Genomic DNA, 22171 nt, shown 5'->3' with positions numbered 1-22171 from the left:
TTTCTATGCAAACCTGTTTATGTGCCATCTAGAGGAAGCCTTTGTCTGGTTCAGGTTCACTGATATCTTTATAAACTGGACTCTGGGCCAAGACAACTGTCCTCATTCCTTCACAACCTTCAAATTCTTCTCTCCCCGCTTCACCTGGTCCTTCGCACCCCTGAATGCCACATTCCTGCGGGTTGACCTTCTCCTCTCTGATTGGCCACAATTCTGTCACAATAAACCCACCAACCACCAACACCAACAGTACCTGGAGTTTGACATCTGCCCTCCCTTTGACATCAAAATATTTCTCAAATGCAGCCTGTCCACCTGGCACAGCATATCTGCAGTTACAAACTCCCTTGCCCAGTATGCTAAATGTTGCACATGGGCCTACACAGACAGGCGCTATCCCCCAGATCTAGTCTGCAAACAGATTTCATGCCCCACACCCTCACACATCTCTAATCCTCTCACCACCCTACATGAAACAACTACAATGGACTGTCCCCTCCTCAACCCAATACCACAGAGACTGGAACAACTGAACCACATCCTTCATTACAACTTTGGTTATCTATCATCCACACCCTAAAATGAGGGACACCTTACACAAGATCTTTCCCTAAGGTGGTGTTCTCTCACCCATCCAACCTCCAGAACAATCTAATAAATCACTATACCACTCCCAGTCCCAGCATCTTGCCACAGGGATCACACCCCTGTGGAAGACCTAGGTACACAAAGGTCCACCCCCCAAGCACTTTCTATTCCAGTTCTGTCAAAGGCTTATCCTGCCAAATAAGAGGATGTGCCACCTGTGGAAGTAGCCATGTTGTATAGCAGCTCTGCTGCAAACATTGCACAACTCTTTACATTAGTATGACTACCAACCAGCTGTCTACCAGGATGAATGGCCACCACCAATCTGTGGCAAAGGGCAAAGTGGACCATCCTGTGGCACAATCAAGCTGAATATAACATACTTGACTTCAGTGGCTGCTTCACAGTCTGGGCCATCTGGTTCTCCCCTCCACCACTAGTTTTTCTGAACTGCTCCTGATATTATCCCAGCCTCATCCAACAATAATTTACTGTTCCCACACCTTAACCCAAGAGTTCATGCTCCCTTTATTCTATTACCTGCACCCCACTCAAATTCCCTCATCCACATTCTGCACCACTCTCTGCCAATACACTCACCTGTCTTTTCCCCTCTCTGCTCCTCTCCTTTTCCGTTCCCCCTCCCCCACAGCGTCCTGATGCAGCACCTGGCAGCCTTGTTCTGTCACTGTCTAGTCCCTGCATACTTCGCTCTTCTCTCCTCCAACCTACACCCTGCTATTCCTCCCCATTCCTTACCCCACTCTAGATTGTTGCTTCTGTTCAGTGAAATAATTGCAGTCTGGCCAGAGCAGCTGGAGATGAGGTGTGCTTACGTGTGTGTGTGTGTGTGTGTGTGTGTGTGTGTGTGTTTTCTGAAGATTTTGGCTGAAAACTCAAGTGTTTAACAGTCATTTTGTTGTGCCCATCTACAACTCAATGTGTCACAATTTTAGTGAACAGCAATCTATCATTTTCGTAACTGCTGATATTCCAACTTGAACATTACATTGTTGTATTAAGAAATAAGGTGTAAGAGCATCTCATCTTTTTGAAGATTCACAAAGTTTTGAAAACATCTACAGCCTGAACCTATTCCACCATCGTGTAAATAAGGAGGTCAAGTTTAAATAGTTATACATTAACATCTTCCTCTTGTAGAATAAATACAGAAAAAAGAAAAAGATGGTACACATATAAAGGCACGCGTGCATGTGTGTGTGTACGCCTTGCAGAGGGGGGGGGGGGGGGGGAGCAGGACAGGGAGAGTCCAACATCCCAGCTATTTGCATCTACATATTCTATTCAGTACGCTCACGCATTTAAGACTAATGTCAAACAATACACAAATCTTTACAAGCTTAATGAAATTGGGATTTGTAAGCCATTATGCATAAAAGAGATAATTATCTGCTTTTAGTTATTAATTATGATTTTTATTTCAATACATGACTCATTTTGAGCCCTGTGATCTTATCTTTAGGTGATTGATCAGTTTACATCACATCTCAAAAACGTGTTGCTTCTGGTCATCAGCAATAACAGTTACATAGTTTTAAGGTACAGCACGAGTAAACACACACATGCATACAAAAACTTTCAATTCCACAGCACAGTTACACAATATTTAACAAAGTGTCTACACGTTTAGATACTCACTTTTTAATTTTGTGCTAATGTGTTCTGGAACTAGAAGTGTTTGTTTACATGTAAATGTGTCTACACATGCTGCACATAAAATCCATGTAACCACTGCCCAATGATCAAGCAACAGAGGATGAACCCCCAAGGCTCAAAAAGAATAATGTACTATTTAAAATAAAAATGTAAAAAAATATATGATTAGTGACTTAAGGCAGTTTGTTTTTTGTTTTACAAAAGTACAAGTCATAGTGACAACATCTGTCAACAATGATAAAGCTTTAGGTACAATTCCGTTTCATTTTCTTATTAATTGTGTGTGCGAGTTCTGACAACAAAAGATCACCAACTAACTATTCGTTACTCTACCAAAAGCAGAGAATGACCAAATGTTTTACTTCATAATCCTAATTAATCTTGTCTTCAAGAACCCCATTTAGCATTTGTTATAGATACTTCCAAGAATGTTTGTCATGTTCAAAGATTAGAGTTATTTCATCCCTAAGATTACTGGAACTGACCAACAAATTCAGATTATGATGTTTGAAACAAATAAAAATTACTTATAGGCACCAGAAGCAGAATATTATGAGACACCAAGAGTGTAGTTCACAGACTTCCAGATGGATAATGAACTGAGTCTGCATCAGCTCATGGATAAGTTAACCAAAAATCTCAGCTCTGTTTCCTTTTCACCTAGGAAATCTTCCTCGTTGGTTGACCTGAAGACAGGATTGCTAGCACACTTTGTCAATGGTGTCCTACGGCACAATCTTTTGGACCAATACAGCTAAGAGCAAAAATGGATTTATGCTAGAGAACTAAGTAATAAGAATTTTGTGTAAAGTTCAGAAATGAACATCTTGCAGAATCCTCTTCAGGGACCTTGGGATTCTTATGCTTGGATGTCATTACATAATAAGAACGAATTTACGATGAACTATAAAATTCATGGTCAAAAACTAAAAGTAAACTAATTTAATATAGACTATTCTTCTCTATCTAGGGTTCACAACAAATGTTTACATTCTGATGCAAAAGGTTATTGTCAGACATCATGCAAGAATCTGAAAAATCTAATATATTCAAAAACAAAGTAAGAGAATACCGAGTTGAGCACTTCTATAATTTACCAGAATATTTAGACCCAATTCTATTCTACAGAGCAGACAAGCCTTCGAACACACATTCTGTGAAGAGTTGTGGACGTTTAATGCAGCAATTGCAGTCTGGCCAATGTGAACAGAGATAGCAGTCACTTGTGCATGATGTGTGCCTGCTTGTATGAATAAGTGTGTGTGTGTGTGTGTGTGTGTGTGTGTGTGTGTGTGTTTTTCCTGTCTTTGCTGAAAAATGCTTTGGCCAAAAGTTCAGTGTGTAACAGCCTTCTCATTGTGTCTATATGCAACTCAACACGTCAGCTTTATGGTACTCTATCCTTTTCGTAGTTGTTGAGATTACTTCATCCCCTACTGCCTAATGGTAGTTTCACTGTCCTTCTACTTATTTCTGTAATGCATACAACAGTAGCACAAGCATTTCAACAGATTTGCCATTTTCGATATACTCTTTCACAGGCTCTGCATAACAATTATCTGTCATTTGTCAAAGTCGCTATTTCAATGGATTTCCCCTTTACAGGGTCATACCCTGTTCATTCCTGTTTCGCTTACACACTTTTGCTACTGTGTAACGTGCCTACACCACCACCAGATGGTGTAGGATGTAGTGGTGGACAGTGATCATAATATTCTAACTTATCAGTGTAAGTCTGATGCTGGGTTTATTGCTTGAAATAAGTAGGGCCGAATAATAGGCTGCCGCACTCCCTGTTCAAAAAGAGGATGCACAAACGATGAGAGGCAAAGATTAGTAGAGATTCATATGTCTATGAAGAGATCTATGCACAAGGCTTACAACAGCTACCACCACTACATCTTGGCTAAAGATCTGGCGGAAAACCAAAAAAATTCTGGTGCTATGTAAAATTGCTAAGCAGGTCTAAGACTTCCATGAAGTCACTCGATGATGAGTCCGGTTTGACAGCAGAAGATAGCAAAAGAAAGGCCGAAGTTTTAAATACCAAGTTTAAGAAATCATCCATGGAGAGAATCATACAAATGAACCGTCATTTGACCATTGCACGGAGTCCTGTATGGATGAGATAGTAATAAGCATCCTCATTATAGAGAAACAACTGAAAGAGTTGAAAACAAGTAAGCCACTAGATGTGGATGGAATACTATTTCCGTTTTACAAATGGTACTCTACACTCTGGGCCCTTACTTAGTTTGCATTTATCACCAATCCCTCAATCAGCGCAAAATACCAAGAGACTGAAAAAAGTACAGGGGACACCTGTATATAAGGGTAAAAGAGCGGACCCACAAAATTACAAACCAGTATCCATAACTTCGGTTTGCTGCAGAATTCTAGAGCATATTCCGAGTTCAAATGTAATTAATTTCCTTGAGACTGAGAAGTTCATGTCCACGAATCAGCATAGCTTTACAAAGCATCGCTTGTGCAAAACCCAGCCTGCTCTTCTCTCACACAATATATTGCAAACTATGGATGAAAGGGCCACAGGAAGATTCCATATTTCTAGATTTCTGAAAAGCATTCAACACAGTAGTGTGTTAACGAAGATATGCGCACACAGAACAGGCTGCAAGATATGTGAATTGTGGCTGATTACTGTGCTCCCACTGAGACACTCTCTGCTCTCATAGACCAACACCTTCAACCTATTACCCAGAACCTATCCTCCTATATAAAAGATAGCAACCATTTCCTCGACCGAATCTCCACAGTTCCTCTCCCTTTACCACATGACGCCCTGCTCGTCACTATTGATGCCACCTCCCTGTACACTAACATTCCTAATGCCCACGGCCTTACTGCTACCGAACACTACCTTTACAGACTCCCTATGGATTCCAAACCTACAACCGCCTTCCTAGTCTCAATGAACAACTACATCCTCACCCACAATTACTTCTCCTTTGAAAGCATTACCTACAAACAAATCCACGGTAACGGCTATGGGCACCAGCATGGCACCATCCTATGCTAACCTATTCATGGGCCATCTAGAGGAATCCTTCCTAAAAAACCCAGAATCCTAAACCCCTCACCTGGTTCAGATTCATTGATGACATCTGTGCTATCTGGACTGAATGTGAGGACACCTTATTCACATTCCTCCAGAACCTCAACAACTTCCCCATTTGCTTCACCTGGTCCTACTCATTCCAACAAGCCACCTTCCTAGATGTTGACCTCTGCCTCAGAGATGGCTACATCAGTACCTCCGTCCATATCAAACCTACTAACCACCAGCAATACCTCCACTTCGACAGCTGCCACCCATTTAATACCAAGAAATCCCTTCCGTACAGCCTAGCCACCTGTGGTCGTCGCATCTGCAGTGACGAGCAGTCCCTCTCTAAATATACTGAGGGTCTCACTGAAGCCTTCACTGACCATAATTATCCTCCCACCCTTGTACAAAAACAAATCTCTCATGCTTATCTTTCCAGTCTCCCACCAGCTCCTAAAGTCCCACAGTCCGGCCACAGAGAAGCATTCCCCTCGTAACTCAGTACCATCCGGGACTGGAGCAACTGAATTACGTTCTCCGTCAAGGTTTCGATTACCTCTCATCATGCCCTGAAATGAGAAATGTCCTACCCACTATCCTTCCCAACCCTCCTACCGTGGTATTCCGCCGTCCACCGAACCTACACAATATCTACACAATATACTCGTCCATCCTTACACAACCCCTGCTCCCAATTCCTTACCTCATGGCTCATACCCCTGCAATAGACCTAGATGCAAGACCTGTCCCATACATCCTCCTACCACCACCTACTCCAGCCCGGTCCCAAACATGACCTATCCCATCAAAGGCAGGGCTACCTGTGAAACCAGTCATGTGATCTACAAGCTAAGCTGCAACTACTGTGCTGCATTCTATGTAGGCATGACAACCAACAAGCTGTCTGTCCGCATGAATGGCCACCGACAAACTGTGGCCAAAAAACAAGTGGACCACCCTGTAGCTGAACATGCTGCCAAACATGATACCCCTCATCTCAATGACTGCTTCACAGCCTGTGCCATGTGGATCCTTCCCACCAACACCAGCTTTTCTGAATTGCGCAGGTGGGAACTTTCCCTGCAATACATACAATGTTCCCGTAACCATCCTGGCCTCAACCTTCATTAGTTACTGTCCTCACCCATCCAGCCCCCTCCCTGTTCCCATTCCAGCACTACACAGCCGTCATTTCACCGCCACACCAAGTCTTAATTTCTTTCCTTTCTGCTACTTACTCCCTCCGCACCTTCCCTCCTGCCCTCCGTCTAAACTGCAACACTTCACTGTCCGCCACTCCCACCATACTACCCCTCCCCGCCCCAGCCTCCTCCTTACCCCAACCTACTCGCCACTCCTATCTTGCACTGGTGCTGCAGCTCGCAGTGTAGTTTCAGCTCCCTGAGACTGCAGACGTGTGTGTGTGTGTGTGTGTGTGTGTGTGTGTGTGTGTGTGTGTGTGTGTGTGTGTAGCATCTCCGCTATATGGTAAGAAGCAACTTTCCTTCTCTCGTATTGTTACATTCCATCCTGGATTTTCCATTGTTCGAAAATGAAAATTAATGTGGATGAATAGGAAAAACAAACCCGTAATGTTCGGATACAGCATTAGTATTGTCCTGCTTGACACAGTCACGGCATTTAAATATCAGGACATAATTTTGCATCAAATTTTTACAGCGAAATCAGAAATCTTCTGTCGGATGATAAAATGCCACGAAAAGCAAAAGTGACTATGTACCACACTTACCAATGCGTAAGTATGGTTTAGAAACATGTACCCACTAAACAAGGACCTCAGCAGAATTAAGACAACAGAAATGAGTTTCATTAGAACTATGAATCAAACAACTAGAAAGGACAAAACCAGGAATGAGGTGAATAGAAAAGTAGCTGGTAATGAGGTTCCTGTTACCACTTTCATAAAGAAATGCATGCTTCAGTGGTATCAGCAGGTAATGGGACTGAACAGTGAAAGCTCTGCCAACGCGAACCTAGTAGGAAGAAGACCATGGGGAAGACCAAGAAAATGCTGGATAGAAGTCTCTATAGAAGTAAGATTAGACGTGGAGGAGAAAGGACACAAATGGGAAGTTTTCCTGCAACAAATATGTATGAAAACAGAAGGAGATGGTGAGCACTTGTACACCACACCCGGGAAACTGGAGTTGGAAAATAATAATAATGATGATGATGATGATGATGATGATGAACATTGCAGTGCGATATGAAATGAAACGAGCATGTGAGGGTTGTGGTAGGGAAGGTGAATGGTCTACTTCAGCTAATTTCGAGAATTTTCGGAACGTGTTGTTCACGAGGCTACATATAGGACGCTAGTGCTACCTATTTTTGAGTTCTTCTCGAGTGTTTCGAATCCGCACCCTATTGGATTGAAAGACAACCTCAGAACAATTCAGATGTGAGCTGCTAGATCTGTTACCAGTAGGTTAGATCATCATGCAGGTGTTACAGACATGCTCTGGAGCTCAAGTCGGAATTCCCTAGAAGGAAGCAGACATTCATTTTGAAGAAGTAGAGAATCGGCATTTGATGCTGACTGCAGAACATACCTATCGCCAACATGTATTTCACATAGGAACCGAGAAGATAAGATACGAGACATTATCGCTAATATGGGGGCATACAGACAATCGTTTTTCCCTCGCTCAACCTGTGAGAGGAACAGGAAAGGAAACAAATAATTGTGGTACAGAGTATTGTCCCCCACGCACCATACGGTGGCTTGCTGAGTGTGTATGTAGATGAAACAACCTATTTAGGGTCACAAATTTGCATCAACTGCTAAAACCCAGTAAATTAAACTGAAAGCCAAGATATAAGTATTTCCCTATATTATCAGCACTACATCTGATTGCATCAAATATTTATGAACTACTTTAAAAGGAAGCTGAACAAAAAGTGAACAACTTACCTTATGTGCTTTCAGAGATGAATCATTGCAAGCAAGAGTAACATCAACAAATGCCTCATTTCGCAACAGCTGATGGAATACCGATGTCATATTTGACTGATAGTTGTTCCAGCGAAGGCAGTAATGTTGACCTGCCATGCTGAACACAACAGCAGTCACTGTAACATGCAGAAGTATTACAAGTTAGTTTATTCAATTATTATTTACTAACTTAACAGTTCAGCTGGACAATTCTCTAAACAATCTCTGAGACAATGCCTGTAGTGTTGTCTTGTACAGTGCACTCTGAAAAGTGAATCAGACACCAAGCTAGGCAAAAGGTCTGCTCCGTGATCAACATAAGCTTCATCTGACAACAAAATTAATACAAATAAACTGTTGCATTTATTTATTTATTTATTTTTTACATAACATCCTAATTCAATGCAAATAAATTTAAGCTTCTCATTGCATTTCTGTGCAAACACCACATCTCAAAAGTGATTATTTCCATAAACTGTAAACATTATTTTTTCACGTTTTCATTTCCATAACACATAACTATGAAAAACCCATTTTATGCACACATAATGTGCACCAATACATCTTATTTTATTGTACCTGAAAGTCATAACCTAATATCAATGTTACTGCATAAATGACATTACGTTTGGTAGTTTACATTTGTACAACATTTACTATTAGAGCTGTACCAAAGTCCAGGGAAGGAACTATCAACAAAGTACAACAAACTAAACATACAACTGGTGAAACAATTTTTCCTAACAAGGTATCAACATCATATGACAAGCAGCATGTAAAAGCTCGAAGTTTCAAAGGAGTGTAATCAGACACAGAAGAAAGATTATGGGCTTAACAGGACTAAACTAACTGGTTATTGAGTCCGTCAATTCACAGGGAATAGGACAATTGACAGCTGCAGGGTCTGTGACCATGTCACTGTGGTTGAAAATGTATGTGACAGAATTATTAACCACGTAACTAAAAAGTGAGATAAAACCCAGGCAGCTAAAACTGTATCCAGTCACTGAAGGATACACCCAGAAGGGCAGTCTTAGTCAGTACAACTAAAATGGGGCAAGAAATTGAAATGGATTGAGAAAATACAGACTGTACAGACCGGAGAGCTAATCACCTTAAAACATAAGTGGATAGACAAAAATCTACTCATGAAGTGGCAGCAGGAGAAAACTCACATAAAAGTACTGGAAATGTGCACGCTTTCAGAGCCAGAGACGCCTTCTCGTGGCAGAAGGGTTGAAGTGAAAGGAAAAGGAATGAAAGAAGAGGAGTGGCAAGGTTTAGGAGATGGGAAGCGTTACAGAAAAGTTGCCAAGAACCCCGGGTCAGGGGACACTTATCAAGCAGGATAAGAAGGAAAGACTGACCCTCGGGACTGCACTGGATGAGACTCAAAAACCTGAGAGCTTGATGGTAGAACATAGGGTAAAAATCATGATGGTTACTGACAAACCTGGAGCAACAATTAACAAGAGTGGAAAGCTATAAATGCACTGTACTTGGTAGACAGGCGAGGGGAGGAGAGGGGAGGGGAGGGAAGAGGAGGGGAGGGGTGGGGGCAACAGACAACTAAATAAATAAAAGATATAGAAAATTAAAAGGGAGTGAGGAACAGAGACAGTTACTAAAAATATATGCTGACACAAAACAAACTAAAGTAAATTTAAACCAGTTGGATGGCAAGAACCAAGCATATGTCGCAACGCCAGTTCCAGTCCTTTGCCTTTATACCTCTTCCCTTACCTTCCCTCCTGCCAGGAGGAGGAGCCACAGGCTCTGAAAGCTTCCACACTTCTATTACTATTGTATGAATTTCTCCTGCTTAGTAAATAGATTTTTTAATGTATCCATTTATTTAGCCTGAGGCCACTGTAGGGAACACCGCAGCAAGAGGTACTCCTCCAACAACCATCCCTAACATCACCAAACATGGACATGCATTAAATTTTGTTATACATTTTTTCTCAGAAAATGTAAGACTTCGGTAGCTACAAAATTGTTAAGGCTTTCATGGCCACTTGTTGACAAACTGCCTATTGGCTTCTGTCTCGGGTTCTTCAGCCGACGTTCATCTAATGATTTTTCTGACGTTTTGCCAGCACGAGTGGCTGGCATTGTCAAAGCTTCACCCTCCATTGCCGGTGGTGAACTGGAGGCGAGCTCGCGGCCGCAGGCTATATGTACCTGGCGCGCCAACGTCCGAGGGCTTCTCCGCGGTCATTTCCGGTGCGGTTCTCCTCTTGCTACCTGCGACGGTCGTTCGCTGCAGTACGGGCAGCCAGGATCCGTTTACCTTAAGGCTTTCCTCTTTCTTGTTGAAACTGTTCGCGTGTTTTTGGATTTCTACAGCTTCTCTGAACAAGCGCGTGTGATAGTGCTTCTCTACAGCCAGAATTTCCGTGTTGGCGAATTTTATTACGTGGTCCGTCTCATTCAGTGCGTGCTCTGCCACGGCCAATTTCTCCACCTGCCCCAACCTGCAATGTCACTTATGCTCTTTGATCCTGGTGTTGATTGATCGGCCAGTCATTCCGACATAAACTTTTCCGCATGTGCATGGTATACGGTATATTCCCAACATTGCAAGTGGGTCTCTTTTCTCCTTCGCCGATCTAAGACACTCTTTGATCTTCCTTGTCGGTTTGAAAATAGTCTTTACGCCGTGTTTGCGCAATATGTGGCCGATTCTGTCCGTCACTCTGGGAATGTATGGCAGAAAGGCCGTACCCGACATTTCTTTTTCTGGTTCCTTACTTCGCCAAGTGTTTGGCTCTGTTACACTTCTAATGTAATTTGTGGAGTACCCATTGCTCTGCAGAACAGTTTCCAGGTGTTGCATTTCTTGTTTGAGGTGTTGAGGCTCACATATTCGTCCTGCTCTCGTTACGAGAAAGGGCAGACGAAATACACACTGAAACAGCCAGGATACTGCGCCAAGCAAAACCACCAGCTTCCAACCTGAAGAAAGAAGAGGTACAAGCCATTCAGAATCTCAACGCCGACAAGAGTATATTGGTACTGCCTGCCGATAAGGGGAATACGACCGTCGTAATGAAGACCGAAGATTATGAGCAAATGATCCGAGACCTATTAGATCCGACGACGTACCGAAAACTAAACGCAGATCCGACGCAGTGTGTCACTCGGAATACGAATCGATTAATCAAGGCGTCTTCTCTGCCGGCGGACATACAGAGAAACCTGCACAACACAGAGGCCCTACCGCCTCGGCTGTATGGATTACCCAAGATCCATAAGAACAACGTTCCACTGAGACCGATCGTTAGCGCTCCTGGCTCACCAACGTATAAACTGGCGAAACACTTGGCCACTCTGCTCCAGCCACACGTGGGGAAGACCGACACATACATTAAGAACTCAGGACATTTCATTGAGAAGCTGAAGAAACTGAAACTTGCGCCAAACGACACCCTGGTCAGTTTTGATGTTGTTTCGTTATTTACGAAAGTGTCACTCAGTGACACTCTGGAGCACATCGGCTCCATGTTCCTGCAAGACATCAAAAAGCTCTTCCATGCATGTCACCACGAGCTATTTCACGTGGAATGGCGATTTCTACGAACAGCTGGAAGGTGTCGCCATGGGTAGTCCTCTCAGTGCAGTGGTGGCCAACTTCTTCATGGAACAATTCGAAGCACAGGCACTGGACTCGGCGACTTGCAAACCTAAGGTGTGGTACAGGTACGTCGATGATACTTTCATGGTGTGGAGCCACGATGAAGAACAGCTCGGTGAATTCCTGAGACACTTTAACAGCCTCCATGCCAACATAACATTTACTATGGAAGTAGAAAAGGACAAGAAACTGCCATTTCTAGATGTGCTGGTCACAAGGGACGGCGAAAACCTGGGACACAGCATGTATCGGAAACCGACACACACGGACTAATACCTGCACAATCCGTCAAACCACCACCCGAGCCAGAAAAGAGGCATGATTAGTACGCTCGTAACGAGAGCAGGACGAATATGTGAGCCTCAGCACCTCAAACGAGAAATGCAACACCTGGAAACTGTTCTGCGGAGCAGTGGGTACTCCACAAATTACATTAGAAGTGTAACAGAGCCAAACACTCGGCGAAGTAAGGAACCAGAAAAAGAAATGTCGGGTACAGCCTTTCTGCCATACATTCCCAGAGTGACGGACAGAATCGGCCACATATTGCGCAAACACGGCGTAAAGACGATTTTCAAACCGACAAGGAAGATCAAAGAGTGTCTTACATCGGCGAAGGAGAAAAGAGACCCACTTGCAATGTCGGGAATATACCGTATACCATGCACATGCGGAAAAGTTTATGTCGGAATGACTGGCCGATCAATCAACACCAGGATCAAAGAGCATAAGTGACATTGCAGGTTGGGGCAGGTCGAGAAATTGGCCGTGGCAGAGCACGCACTGAATGAGACTGACCACATAATAAAATTCTGGCTGTAGAGAAGCACTATCACACGCGCTTGTTCAGAAAAGCTGTAGAAATCCAAAAACACGCGAACAGTTTCAACAAGAGGAAAGCCTTAAGGTAAACGGATCCTGGCTGCCCGTACTGCAGCGAACGACCGTCGCAGGTAGCAAGAGGAGAACCGCACCAGAAATGACCGCGGAGAAGCCCTCGGACGTTGGCGCGCCAGGTACATATAGTCTGCGGCCGCGAGCTCGCCTCCAGTTCACCACCGGAAATGGAGGGTGAAGCTTTGACAATGCCAGCCACTCGTGCTGGCGAAACGTCAGAAAAATCATTAGATGAACGTCGGCCGAAGAACCCGAGACAGAAGCCAATAGGCAGTTTGTCACTTCGGTAGCTGCTAACCCATCTTTCACAAATATCTGAGGTAGTGAGGTTGATTGCTTCTCAGGTTAGCCTGCAGGGCACACACAGCGACAATGTGAGCGATCACAATGTCACTGCCGTAGTGAGTTCATCTGATGCGAAAGGAACTCGTGGGTAAGACTGGAGTAACCAATATGCAGTCAGCAAAGTACTAGGACATCTTTCTGAGAGGCCTGAAGAGAAGTATGCCAGGCCTTCGTGGTCCCCTTGATCACTCTCAGTCAATAAGCTGATCATGGTAACCTCCCACTGCATATCCCAGGATTTCGACATCTGATTTTGCAATTGCAATCTTAAGTCACTGTCTGGTACCCTGAGCTCAAGTTCATCTCCTGTGGTTGCTTCTTTAGCTAATTTGTCAGCAAGTTCATTTCCTGGAGAACCCAAGTGACTCAGTGTCCAGATAAACGTTACTGCCATTCCAGAGCTGTAGAGGTCAACCAACATGTTTTGGATGTTAGCGACCATAAGTTTTTTGTTTTGGCATCTGATGGAGTCACTACAAACCAGGTTAAGTCCTTTGTGGCAAAAATTTTAATGTACTGCAGAGCTCTTGATATGGTGACCGACTCTGCAGTGTGTACAATGCATCCACTTGGCAGAGAATACTTCTCATGCCCACTTGCAAGTGCAAAAGCAAAACCGACTATGGCTGACTTTTGATCCATCTGTGTAAATTTGAATAGTCATGGCGAACCAAATGGAACAAGCATCTGAGAGTGACGGGATCAGTGCTTTTCTTAGGTCCGTCCAAACAATGGCACTGTGTCAACAAGGGTAGGATTGTGGATGCCGAGGAGGAACTCTGAACACACACCAGAGGAGACAGTTTGAAGTCCTTGCACTGAGCTTCCAGTTGTATCCCATCTGGTCTACCTATTTTTGAGCAACTCATAAACAGCCTGAACTGCTGATTGTGAAGCAGAGTCGAGTATCACAGATGAGTAGGCATCTCAAAGACTGTGACTGCATGATTTGCCATGTGTTGCTGGCATCTGACCCCTCAATGATGGGACACCTGGTTACACCAGGAGGCTGGATACAGGGCTTCTAAGGAAGGCTCCACTTGCCAACCATACAGCACTGTGGTGGAAAAGGTCTAACAAGCTCAGTATTGATGGTTTTACCAACCTGTAGGCAAACTGTGAGTAGCCAAGTTGGGATACAATCTAAACATTGCAAAAAACACAGAACTGTGCAGGTAGCGCCACAGAAGCTGCTGCTGAGAAATCTGAAGGTATTAAGCATCCTTATGCAATCTGCCTTGAGCTGGTGTACATGTGGTAACCACGTAAGCTTAGTGTGAAATAAAAGGCTTAAAAATGTGAAGGTTTCAATGAATTCAACCAGCTGGTTCCTAAGGTATAGACCTGGGCATGGATGCACAATTCTGTGTTGAGAAAAGTGCACTAGCTATTTTTGATGTGAGAAATTTGATACTCATGATTCAGGGCCTAATTATGTGCTTTTGTATGGCCCATCAAGTTGGTGCTCTGTGGTGCACAATAATGGAGAGCTATAACACTGTGATGATGAGATTGTGGGTCCCCAAGCAGTCATGATACCACTGATGGCAATGGTAAAAAGGGTTACACTAGCACCCATACCTGAGAGACTCAGTTTCCTGTAGGTATTGGTTGCTGAAGTTTGAACCTCTCCAGACTCAGGATTGTCAGAGGGAGAGAAAATTCTGGACAAGAATGGGTAAACACCCCCAGAAGCCCCCACTTGTGCAGTGTAGACAGGATATGATGGCACCAGGTGGTACTGTGTGCCTTCTATAGATCAAAGAATACAGTATTTGAATGTTGGTGACATGCAAAAGCATTGTGCATGCAGATTCCATATCAATCAGTTGGCCTATGGTGGACGATCAATTGGCCTATGGTGGACCGGAATGCCCGAAAGTTAATTTTAAATTGCGATAAATGTTCTTTGGCTTCCAGGCAATAACACATCGTCGCTTAAGCATTCTTTTAAATAACTTACACAGCCCATTCATAAGAGAGACTGGTCAATAGTTAGTCAAAATCTGACAATCTTTTCCCTGTTTTACGGTACCTGTCACTGTGAGTGAAGTTCAAGTTCCCACCAAATGCAAATGAAAAAACTTAGGATGTGTTTTATGCTGTCTTTGCTAATGTGTTTAAGCATTTGATTGTGGATTTTTTTATTCAGGGCAATTAAGCATTTCACAGAAGGATAGCACTTGTGCTGTTGAAGTGCCCTGCAATTTTCTCTGATAGCTACTGCTCTGGATCACTATGGCACCTGTGTCCATCAGGAAGAGCCTGAAGAATAGGGCTTCATTGCTTCTGCAGCATGTATAATTGTGTCAACAGCATCTTGCACCACTCCTTCGATATACCTCTTTGAATGGTTTCAAAAGATGCTCTGGAGGTGAAAGCTTACCAGTTGGTTTTCCAAAGTAATCAATAGGAAAGCTATCTGTTGCAGAAGGTGCCATGTATGAACCACTGGATTAATGATGAGATGCTCAGGCTGCAGACTGTAATATCTATGGCTGTGTTCCATAGGCCATACTGAAATGTGTTGCAGCTCTGGGGTTCAGGAGGCAGATTTCAAATTCTGAAATTAATTGCTCTATTACTTGATCTCTGCTATATGTGGTTTGGCTGCCCCACGAGCAATTGTGGGCATTGAAGTCATGCAGTCTGAGGAAGGGAGGAGGCAACCATTCCAACAGCTCATGGTATGATATAGATCTGTCTTGGGGTTGACAGGTATTACATACTGTTAACCTAACTGACAAGTAGACATGAATACCAAGACTTGTAATATAATGGTTAGCAGCACCAACTCACTGAAAGTATCAGTTCAAATGAGTGTACAGAACCCTTGAGAGGCCCTGTTGGCGTTAATGAAATTAATGCAGTAGGATGTGTAATTTTTAATAGTAGGGAGTTGGGTTTCTTAAAGGATGTCTCCTGAAGTGCCATGCCAACTGCAGAGTAAGTAGAAATTAATTGATGAAGTGGCAATGGTAGTCTTTAGTTACAATGAAGAAACGTCACATTGGGATCTGAGAAAGTAGCGAAGGAGAAGTGGGACTGTGAATTACTTTACTGGACAATCGTGCTCCACAAGAATGTGTTGTTCTGCATCTGTATTCACAGGCTTGAGCCCCAGCAGAGGGACGGGAGGGGGTGAAGGAAACGGGACTGACTGGAGCAGCGGATTCAGCTCTAGTTTAGATTTATTCTCATCTCTGCGAGGTTCCAGTTTCTGTGAGTATTTTCCCAGCTTGAGTTTTGGGACAGAAGAGGACCCTTCTTTTCTATGTATGACCTGACACCTGCCGCTTGGTCAGCCACTGGATAGCGAGAGACTAATGGTCTGTTTTGTCCTGGGAAGGAGGCACCTTGACAGATGCCCCCTTCCCTAATGATGCCAAAGTATAACAAGGCAACTTCAGCCGCAATGGGGCGGTGTCCATCTTCTAACTGAGAACTGTTCATCGTACTAGATGTGAATTTTGCCAATATGTTTGTAAAACATCACACCTTATCGATCAGTTGGAGTAGTGCAAACTTTTTCTTGGAGTCTTGACAAGAGAGGATGTCAAATGTTTTATATTCCTCGATTCTCTTCTCCCTCTTGAAAACAGAACACGTAGGTGAACAAAGGGGATTGTTTTCTGGGCATTTACATATGTAGGGGGCTTTTTGCAAGGGCTGTCCTCATACACTGTCTTGCCACACAACCCACAAGTAGCCTCATTACTACAGCGGAACGACATGCGTCCAAAACCCATAACACCCAGATCATCTCACAAAGACAGAAACAACATGGAGCTGTAGGCCTCTGCATTAAAACTCTTGCTTTCTATCTGCTGAGACGACCCTGTTGCTATAGCCACTGGTATGGATGGGTTTGATCAGTTTCACTACAGATTATCTGGCCTGATGCCACTCACTCCAATGGGCACCACTTCACCACAGCAAAGGCTACCTGGCACAGTAGCCATTGCCCTAAGTCCCTCTGTCCCAGATTGGACAGATACCTACTCTCCTCTGTATACACGGGGAGATGACAGTTTAGGCATCAGCAGGGCAAACCCTGTCCTGTAAGGAGGCTACAACTGTGAGGGTACACTGACACCTCCCTCCCCCCACACAATGGATGAGCTACTGTCTTGGATTTTGGGTATGAACATAAATCCATTATAATAGTAGCTATAGAAGGTCATGGCACACGGTGGATAGATATCCAACAAGTAAGGTGCCCTTCCCCAAACGGCCTGCATTCCAGCTTGAGGGGAAGGTTCTGAAATAATTTAAAACTGATGGGTGCTCTAATTATAGTCAAGTCGTCAATGTAAAATATTCTCTAGAAATAGGACTTGTTTTAACTGCCTTTTATGACAGACATGGAGCAACAAGATGTATATTCCAGCCCCTGACACTACCAGTGGGACAGAAGAAAGGAGATTCAGAAAACAGAATGGAGTCAATCCCTGAGAACCAGCCACCAACCAGTGCCTCACGTATCACCCAGGGCTTGATAATCAGCAAACTCTCATCATGCCCTGAGACGACAGGTACCTTATTTCGAATCCTAATCACAATCTTTAAGTTGTATTGCATAAACCACCCAAGCTACACAATATCTGATGCCATCCAAATGCTAATTTTGTCCCAAATTCTGCACCTTATGGGGCATTCTGCTGTGGATGACCCAAGTGAATGAACTTTAACATCTGGTTGCTGAACAGGTGACACATTGCCTGTCAATGAAAATCCACTGCTAAAAATGGCACAATCATGGCTATCTTGTTGAACATCTTGCACACCACAATGCTTCAAAGACTATGTGCAAATTCTGAAACCCTACGCCTCCTCAACTTCTCTGAATAATGTAAAAATTGGTGACTGTAGATACAGAACAGGGAAAGCTTCAGAGTTAGGAGAGGTTAGGATGGGGGAAACAAGTGGCTCAGCAGAAATAGCAGAATGATGATTACCTATGGTGAAAAGAAAGAAAGAGAGAGAGAGAGAGAGAGAGAGAGAGAGAGAGAGAGAGAGAGAGAGAGAGAGAGAGAGTGTACTTTAAGACAACAAAAATCTCAAGAGGCTAACAAAATTTTCTGGGCTGTTGCTTGCATCTACGCGTCACTCATCTGGAGAGAAAACAAAATCTTTGTACCTGAAACGAATGCAAAAGAAACATGTATCCTTCTGCTACTAACTGTACAAAGATCGGCATAGACAGGGTGCAATTCTTTTTGAGAAACAATATGTTCCCAAAGCCATGAAATACAGTGGAACCTCACTTAACAAGCACCTCCCATAATGTGCAATTCACATAACACACAAAACAAATTGTAAAAAAGTGACTCTTTTAACAAGCCATATTCCGTTAGGTTAGGTTAGGTATTTCGCGTAACAAGTGACGATGACTTAGTGTAACATCATCAGCTGTTCACACGCAGTAGGGTAAACATTCAACAGTACGAACACCTTTCACTGTCAGCAGCAGCATCTGAACTATATATTTAGTACGTACTGCAGTCTGGGTTTAGTGCTCTTTCTGCTATCATCTTAGTGCAGCCTGTGATCACATATTTCTAAACTTGTGTTTACACAGTGTTTTTTGGTGTGCAAACTTTAATAGCCTTCGTAAAAATGTCCCCAAAGATAAAGCAACAAGAACACAACCATAAGGAAAGAAAATGACCTTAGAATGAAATGTAAAATCATTGAAAAAAGCGAAAGTGGTGTGAGTGTTGCTGATTGAGCATGCACATACAATCGGTCTGAATCAACTATTTGCACTATCCTCAAGAACAAGAACAAGAACAAGATTAAGGAGATAGATGCTTCGAAGAGACTGACAAGAGTATCTAAACAAGTGTTAAGTATTCTGGACAATGTCGAAAGGTTGCTCCTTATATGTATAAATGAAAAACCAATTAAAAGGCGACACTAACAAGAACATCATTTGTGAGAAGAAGAGAAGGATTTTCACTGACCTCATTAAGAAGACACCAGTGTCGTCGTAACTGCCATCTGCTTCACGTCTGCTGCGCAGCGAGCTACCTTAATTTAAGTATTAACTGTATTTTTCTTGTCACTTCTTCTTCCGTGTGTTTTTGCTTTTACGAAACTTTAATTGTCGAGTGCTATTAATAGTGTTCCATAGATTTCGTGTTTGTTTTGAATACAGTCAGAGAGAGTCCCTTTAGTCAACCATAGCGCCAGTAGTGCTAGTGTTTGTTTCCAATACAGTCCAGAGACAGGTAGTGCTATTTTCATTGTTTTCTACAAGAAGTGGCTAGCAACCACAGTTTAGTCAATAAACAGCCACCTTAAGTGAATTAGCAGTCTAGTTAAAAGTTGATAACTCTCTTCAGTAAATTGATTCCTTAGGATGGATAGGATGTGTGACTGCTGTGTACGGACGCAGGAGGAGCTGGCCACTGCTCGCGAACAGCTGAGCGTGTTGATGGCCACGGTCAGCCGTCTTCAGGCTGCTGCCTCGGAGTGTAGCGGCAGTGGGGAGTCTGGTGCGTCGCAAGGTACACCCCAGGTGTTACATGCTTCACCCAGGTGTTACATGCTCTGCCTGTGAGCGGACATGTGGCTGCTCCTTCAGCAAGGTCCGAGCAGGCACACGAGGGGAGGGGTTTATTAGTTATTGGGAGCTCCAACGTTAGGCGGGTGATGGAGCCCCTTAGGGAAATAGCGGAAAGGTCGAGGAAGAAGGCCAGTGTTCACTCTGTCTGCTTGCCGGGGGGTCTCATCTGAGATGTGGAGGAGGCCCTACCGGCAGCGATAGAGAGCACTGGGTGCACCCGACTGCAAACTGTTGCTCATGTCGGCACCAATGACTCCTGCCGTCTGGGTTCAGAGGTCATCCTCAGTTCGTACAGGCAGTTGGCGGAATTGGTGAAGGCGGAAAGCCTCACTCGCGGGGTGGAATCAGAGCTAACTATTTGTAGTATCGTTCCCAGAACCGATCACAGTCCTCTGGTTTGGAGTTGAGTGGAAGGCTTAAACCAGAGGCTCAGACGATTCTGCGGAGATCTGGGGTGCAAATTTCTCGACCTCCACTGTCGGGTGGAGAAATGTAGGGTCCCCCTGAATAGGTCAGGCGTGCACTACACGCCGGAAGTGGCTACAAGGGTAGTGGAGTACGTGTAGAGTGCACATGGGGGTTTTTTAGGTTAGAGAATTCCCTCCCTAGACCCGACCAGACGCCTCCTGAGACGCGGCAAGGTAGGAGTAGGCAAAATGCAACAGAGAATAACAATATTAATGTGCTAATAGTAAACTGCAGGAGCGTCTATAGAAAGGTCCCAGAACTGCTCTCATTAATAAACGGTCACAACGCCCATATAGTATTAGGGACAGAAAGTTGCCTGAAACCAGACGTAAACAGTAATGAAATCCTAAACTCAGATTGGAATGTTTACCGCAGAGACAGGCTGGACAGTGAAGGGGGAGGCGTGTTTATAGCGATAAGAAGTGCAATAGTATCGAAGGAAATTGACGGAGATCCGAAATGTGAAATGATTTGGGTGAAGGTTACGGTTAAATCAGGCTCAGACATGGTAATTGGGTGTCTCTATAGGCCCACTGGCTCAGCAGCTGTTGTGGCTGAGCACCTGAAGGACAATTTGGAAAATATTTCGAGTAGATTTCCCCACCATGTTATAGTTCTGGGTGGAGATTTTAATTTGCCGGATATAGACTGGGAGACTCAAACATTCATAACGGGTGGCAGGGACAAAGAATCCAGTGAATTTTTTTTAAGTGCTTTATCTGAAAACTACCTTGAGGAGTTAAACAGAGAACAGACTCGTGGCGATAACATATTAGACCTTCTAGTGACAAACAGACCCGAACTATTTGAAACAGTTAACGCAGAACAGGGAATCAGCGACCATAAAGCGGTTACGGCATCGATGATTTCAGCCGTAAATAGAAATATAAAAAGTGTAGGAAGATTTTTCTGTTTAGCAACAGTGACAAAAAGCAGATTTCAGAGTACCTGACGGCTCAACACAAGTTTTGTCTCAAGTACAGATAGTGTTGAGGATCAGTGGACAAAGTTCAAAACCATCGTACATTATGCGTTAGATGAGTATGTGCCAAGCAAGATCGTAACAGATGGAAAAGAGCCACCGTGGTACAACAACCGAGTTAGAAAACTGCTGCAGAAGCAAAGGGAACTTCACAGCAAACATAAACATAGCCAAAGCCTTGCAGACAAACAAAAATTACGCGAAGCGAAATGTAGTGTGAGGAGGGCTATGCGAGAGGCGTTCAATGAATTCGAAAGTGAAGTTCTATGTACTGACTTGGCAGAAAATCCTAAGAAATTTTGGTCTTATGTCAAAGCGGTAGGTGGATCGAAACAAAATGTCCAGACACACTGTGACGAAAATGGTACTGAAACAGAGGATGACAGACCAAAGGCCGAAATACTAAATGTCTTTTTCCGAAGTTGTTTCACAGAGTAAGACTGCACTGTAGTTCCTTCTCTAGATTGTCGCACAGATGACAAAATGGTAGATATCGAAATAGACGACAGAGGGATAGAGAAACAATTAAAATCGCTCAAAAGAGGAAAGGCCGCTGGACCTGATGGGATACCAGTTCGATTTTACACAGAGTACGCGAAGGAACTTGCCCCCCTTCGTGCAGCGGTGTACTGTACGTCTCTAGAGGAGCGTAGCGTTCCAAAGGATTGGAAAAAGGGCACAGGTCATCCCCATTTTCAAGAAGGGACGTCGAACAGATGTGCAGAACTATAGACCTCTATCTCTAACGTCGATCAGTTGTAGAATTTTGGAACACGTATTATGTTCGAGTATAATGACTTTTCTGGAGACTAGAAATCTACTTTGTAGGAATCAGCATGGGTTTCGTTCGAAAAAGACGGTCATGTGAAACCCAGCTCGCGCTATTTGTCCACGAGACTCAGAGGGCCATAGACATGGGTTCACAGGTAGATGCCGTGTTTCTTGACTTCCGCAAGGCGTTCGATACAGTTCCCCACAGTCGT

At 43.7% G+C, this 22171-nt stretch overlaps 1 protein-coding gene across 1 annotated transcript in view; it reads right to left on the bottom strand.

The window, feature by feature from the left end:
- Positions 1-22171, bottom strand: part of LOC126253562 (protein bric-a-brac 1-like) — a 257675-nt gene that overhangs the window by 163554 nt on the left and 71950 nt on the right. The window contains exon 2 of the mRNA XM_049954973.1: positions 8268-8425. Within this exon, the coding sequence (XP_049810930.1) occupies positions 8268-8405 (138 nt within the window). The 5' untranslated portion in view covers positions 8406-8425. The remainder of the gene's footprint in view (positions 1-8267; positions 8426-22171) is intronic.

This window comes from Schistocerca nitens, chromosome 4, assembly GCF_023898315.1.
Source record: "Schistocerca nitens isolate TAMUIC-IGC-003100 chromosome 4, iqSchNite1.1, whole genome shotgun sequence".
NCBI classification, from domain to species: Eukaryota; Metazoa; Arthropoda; class Insecta; order Orthoptera; family Acrididae; genus Schistocerca; species Schistocerca nitens.
Note: the sequence above shows the minus strand (reverse complement) of the source record. Positions and strands in the feature narration are given on the sequence as shown.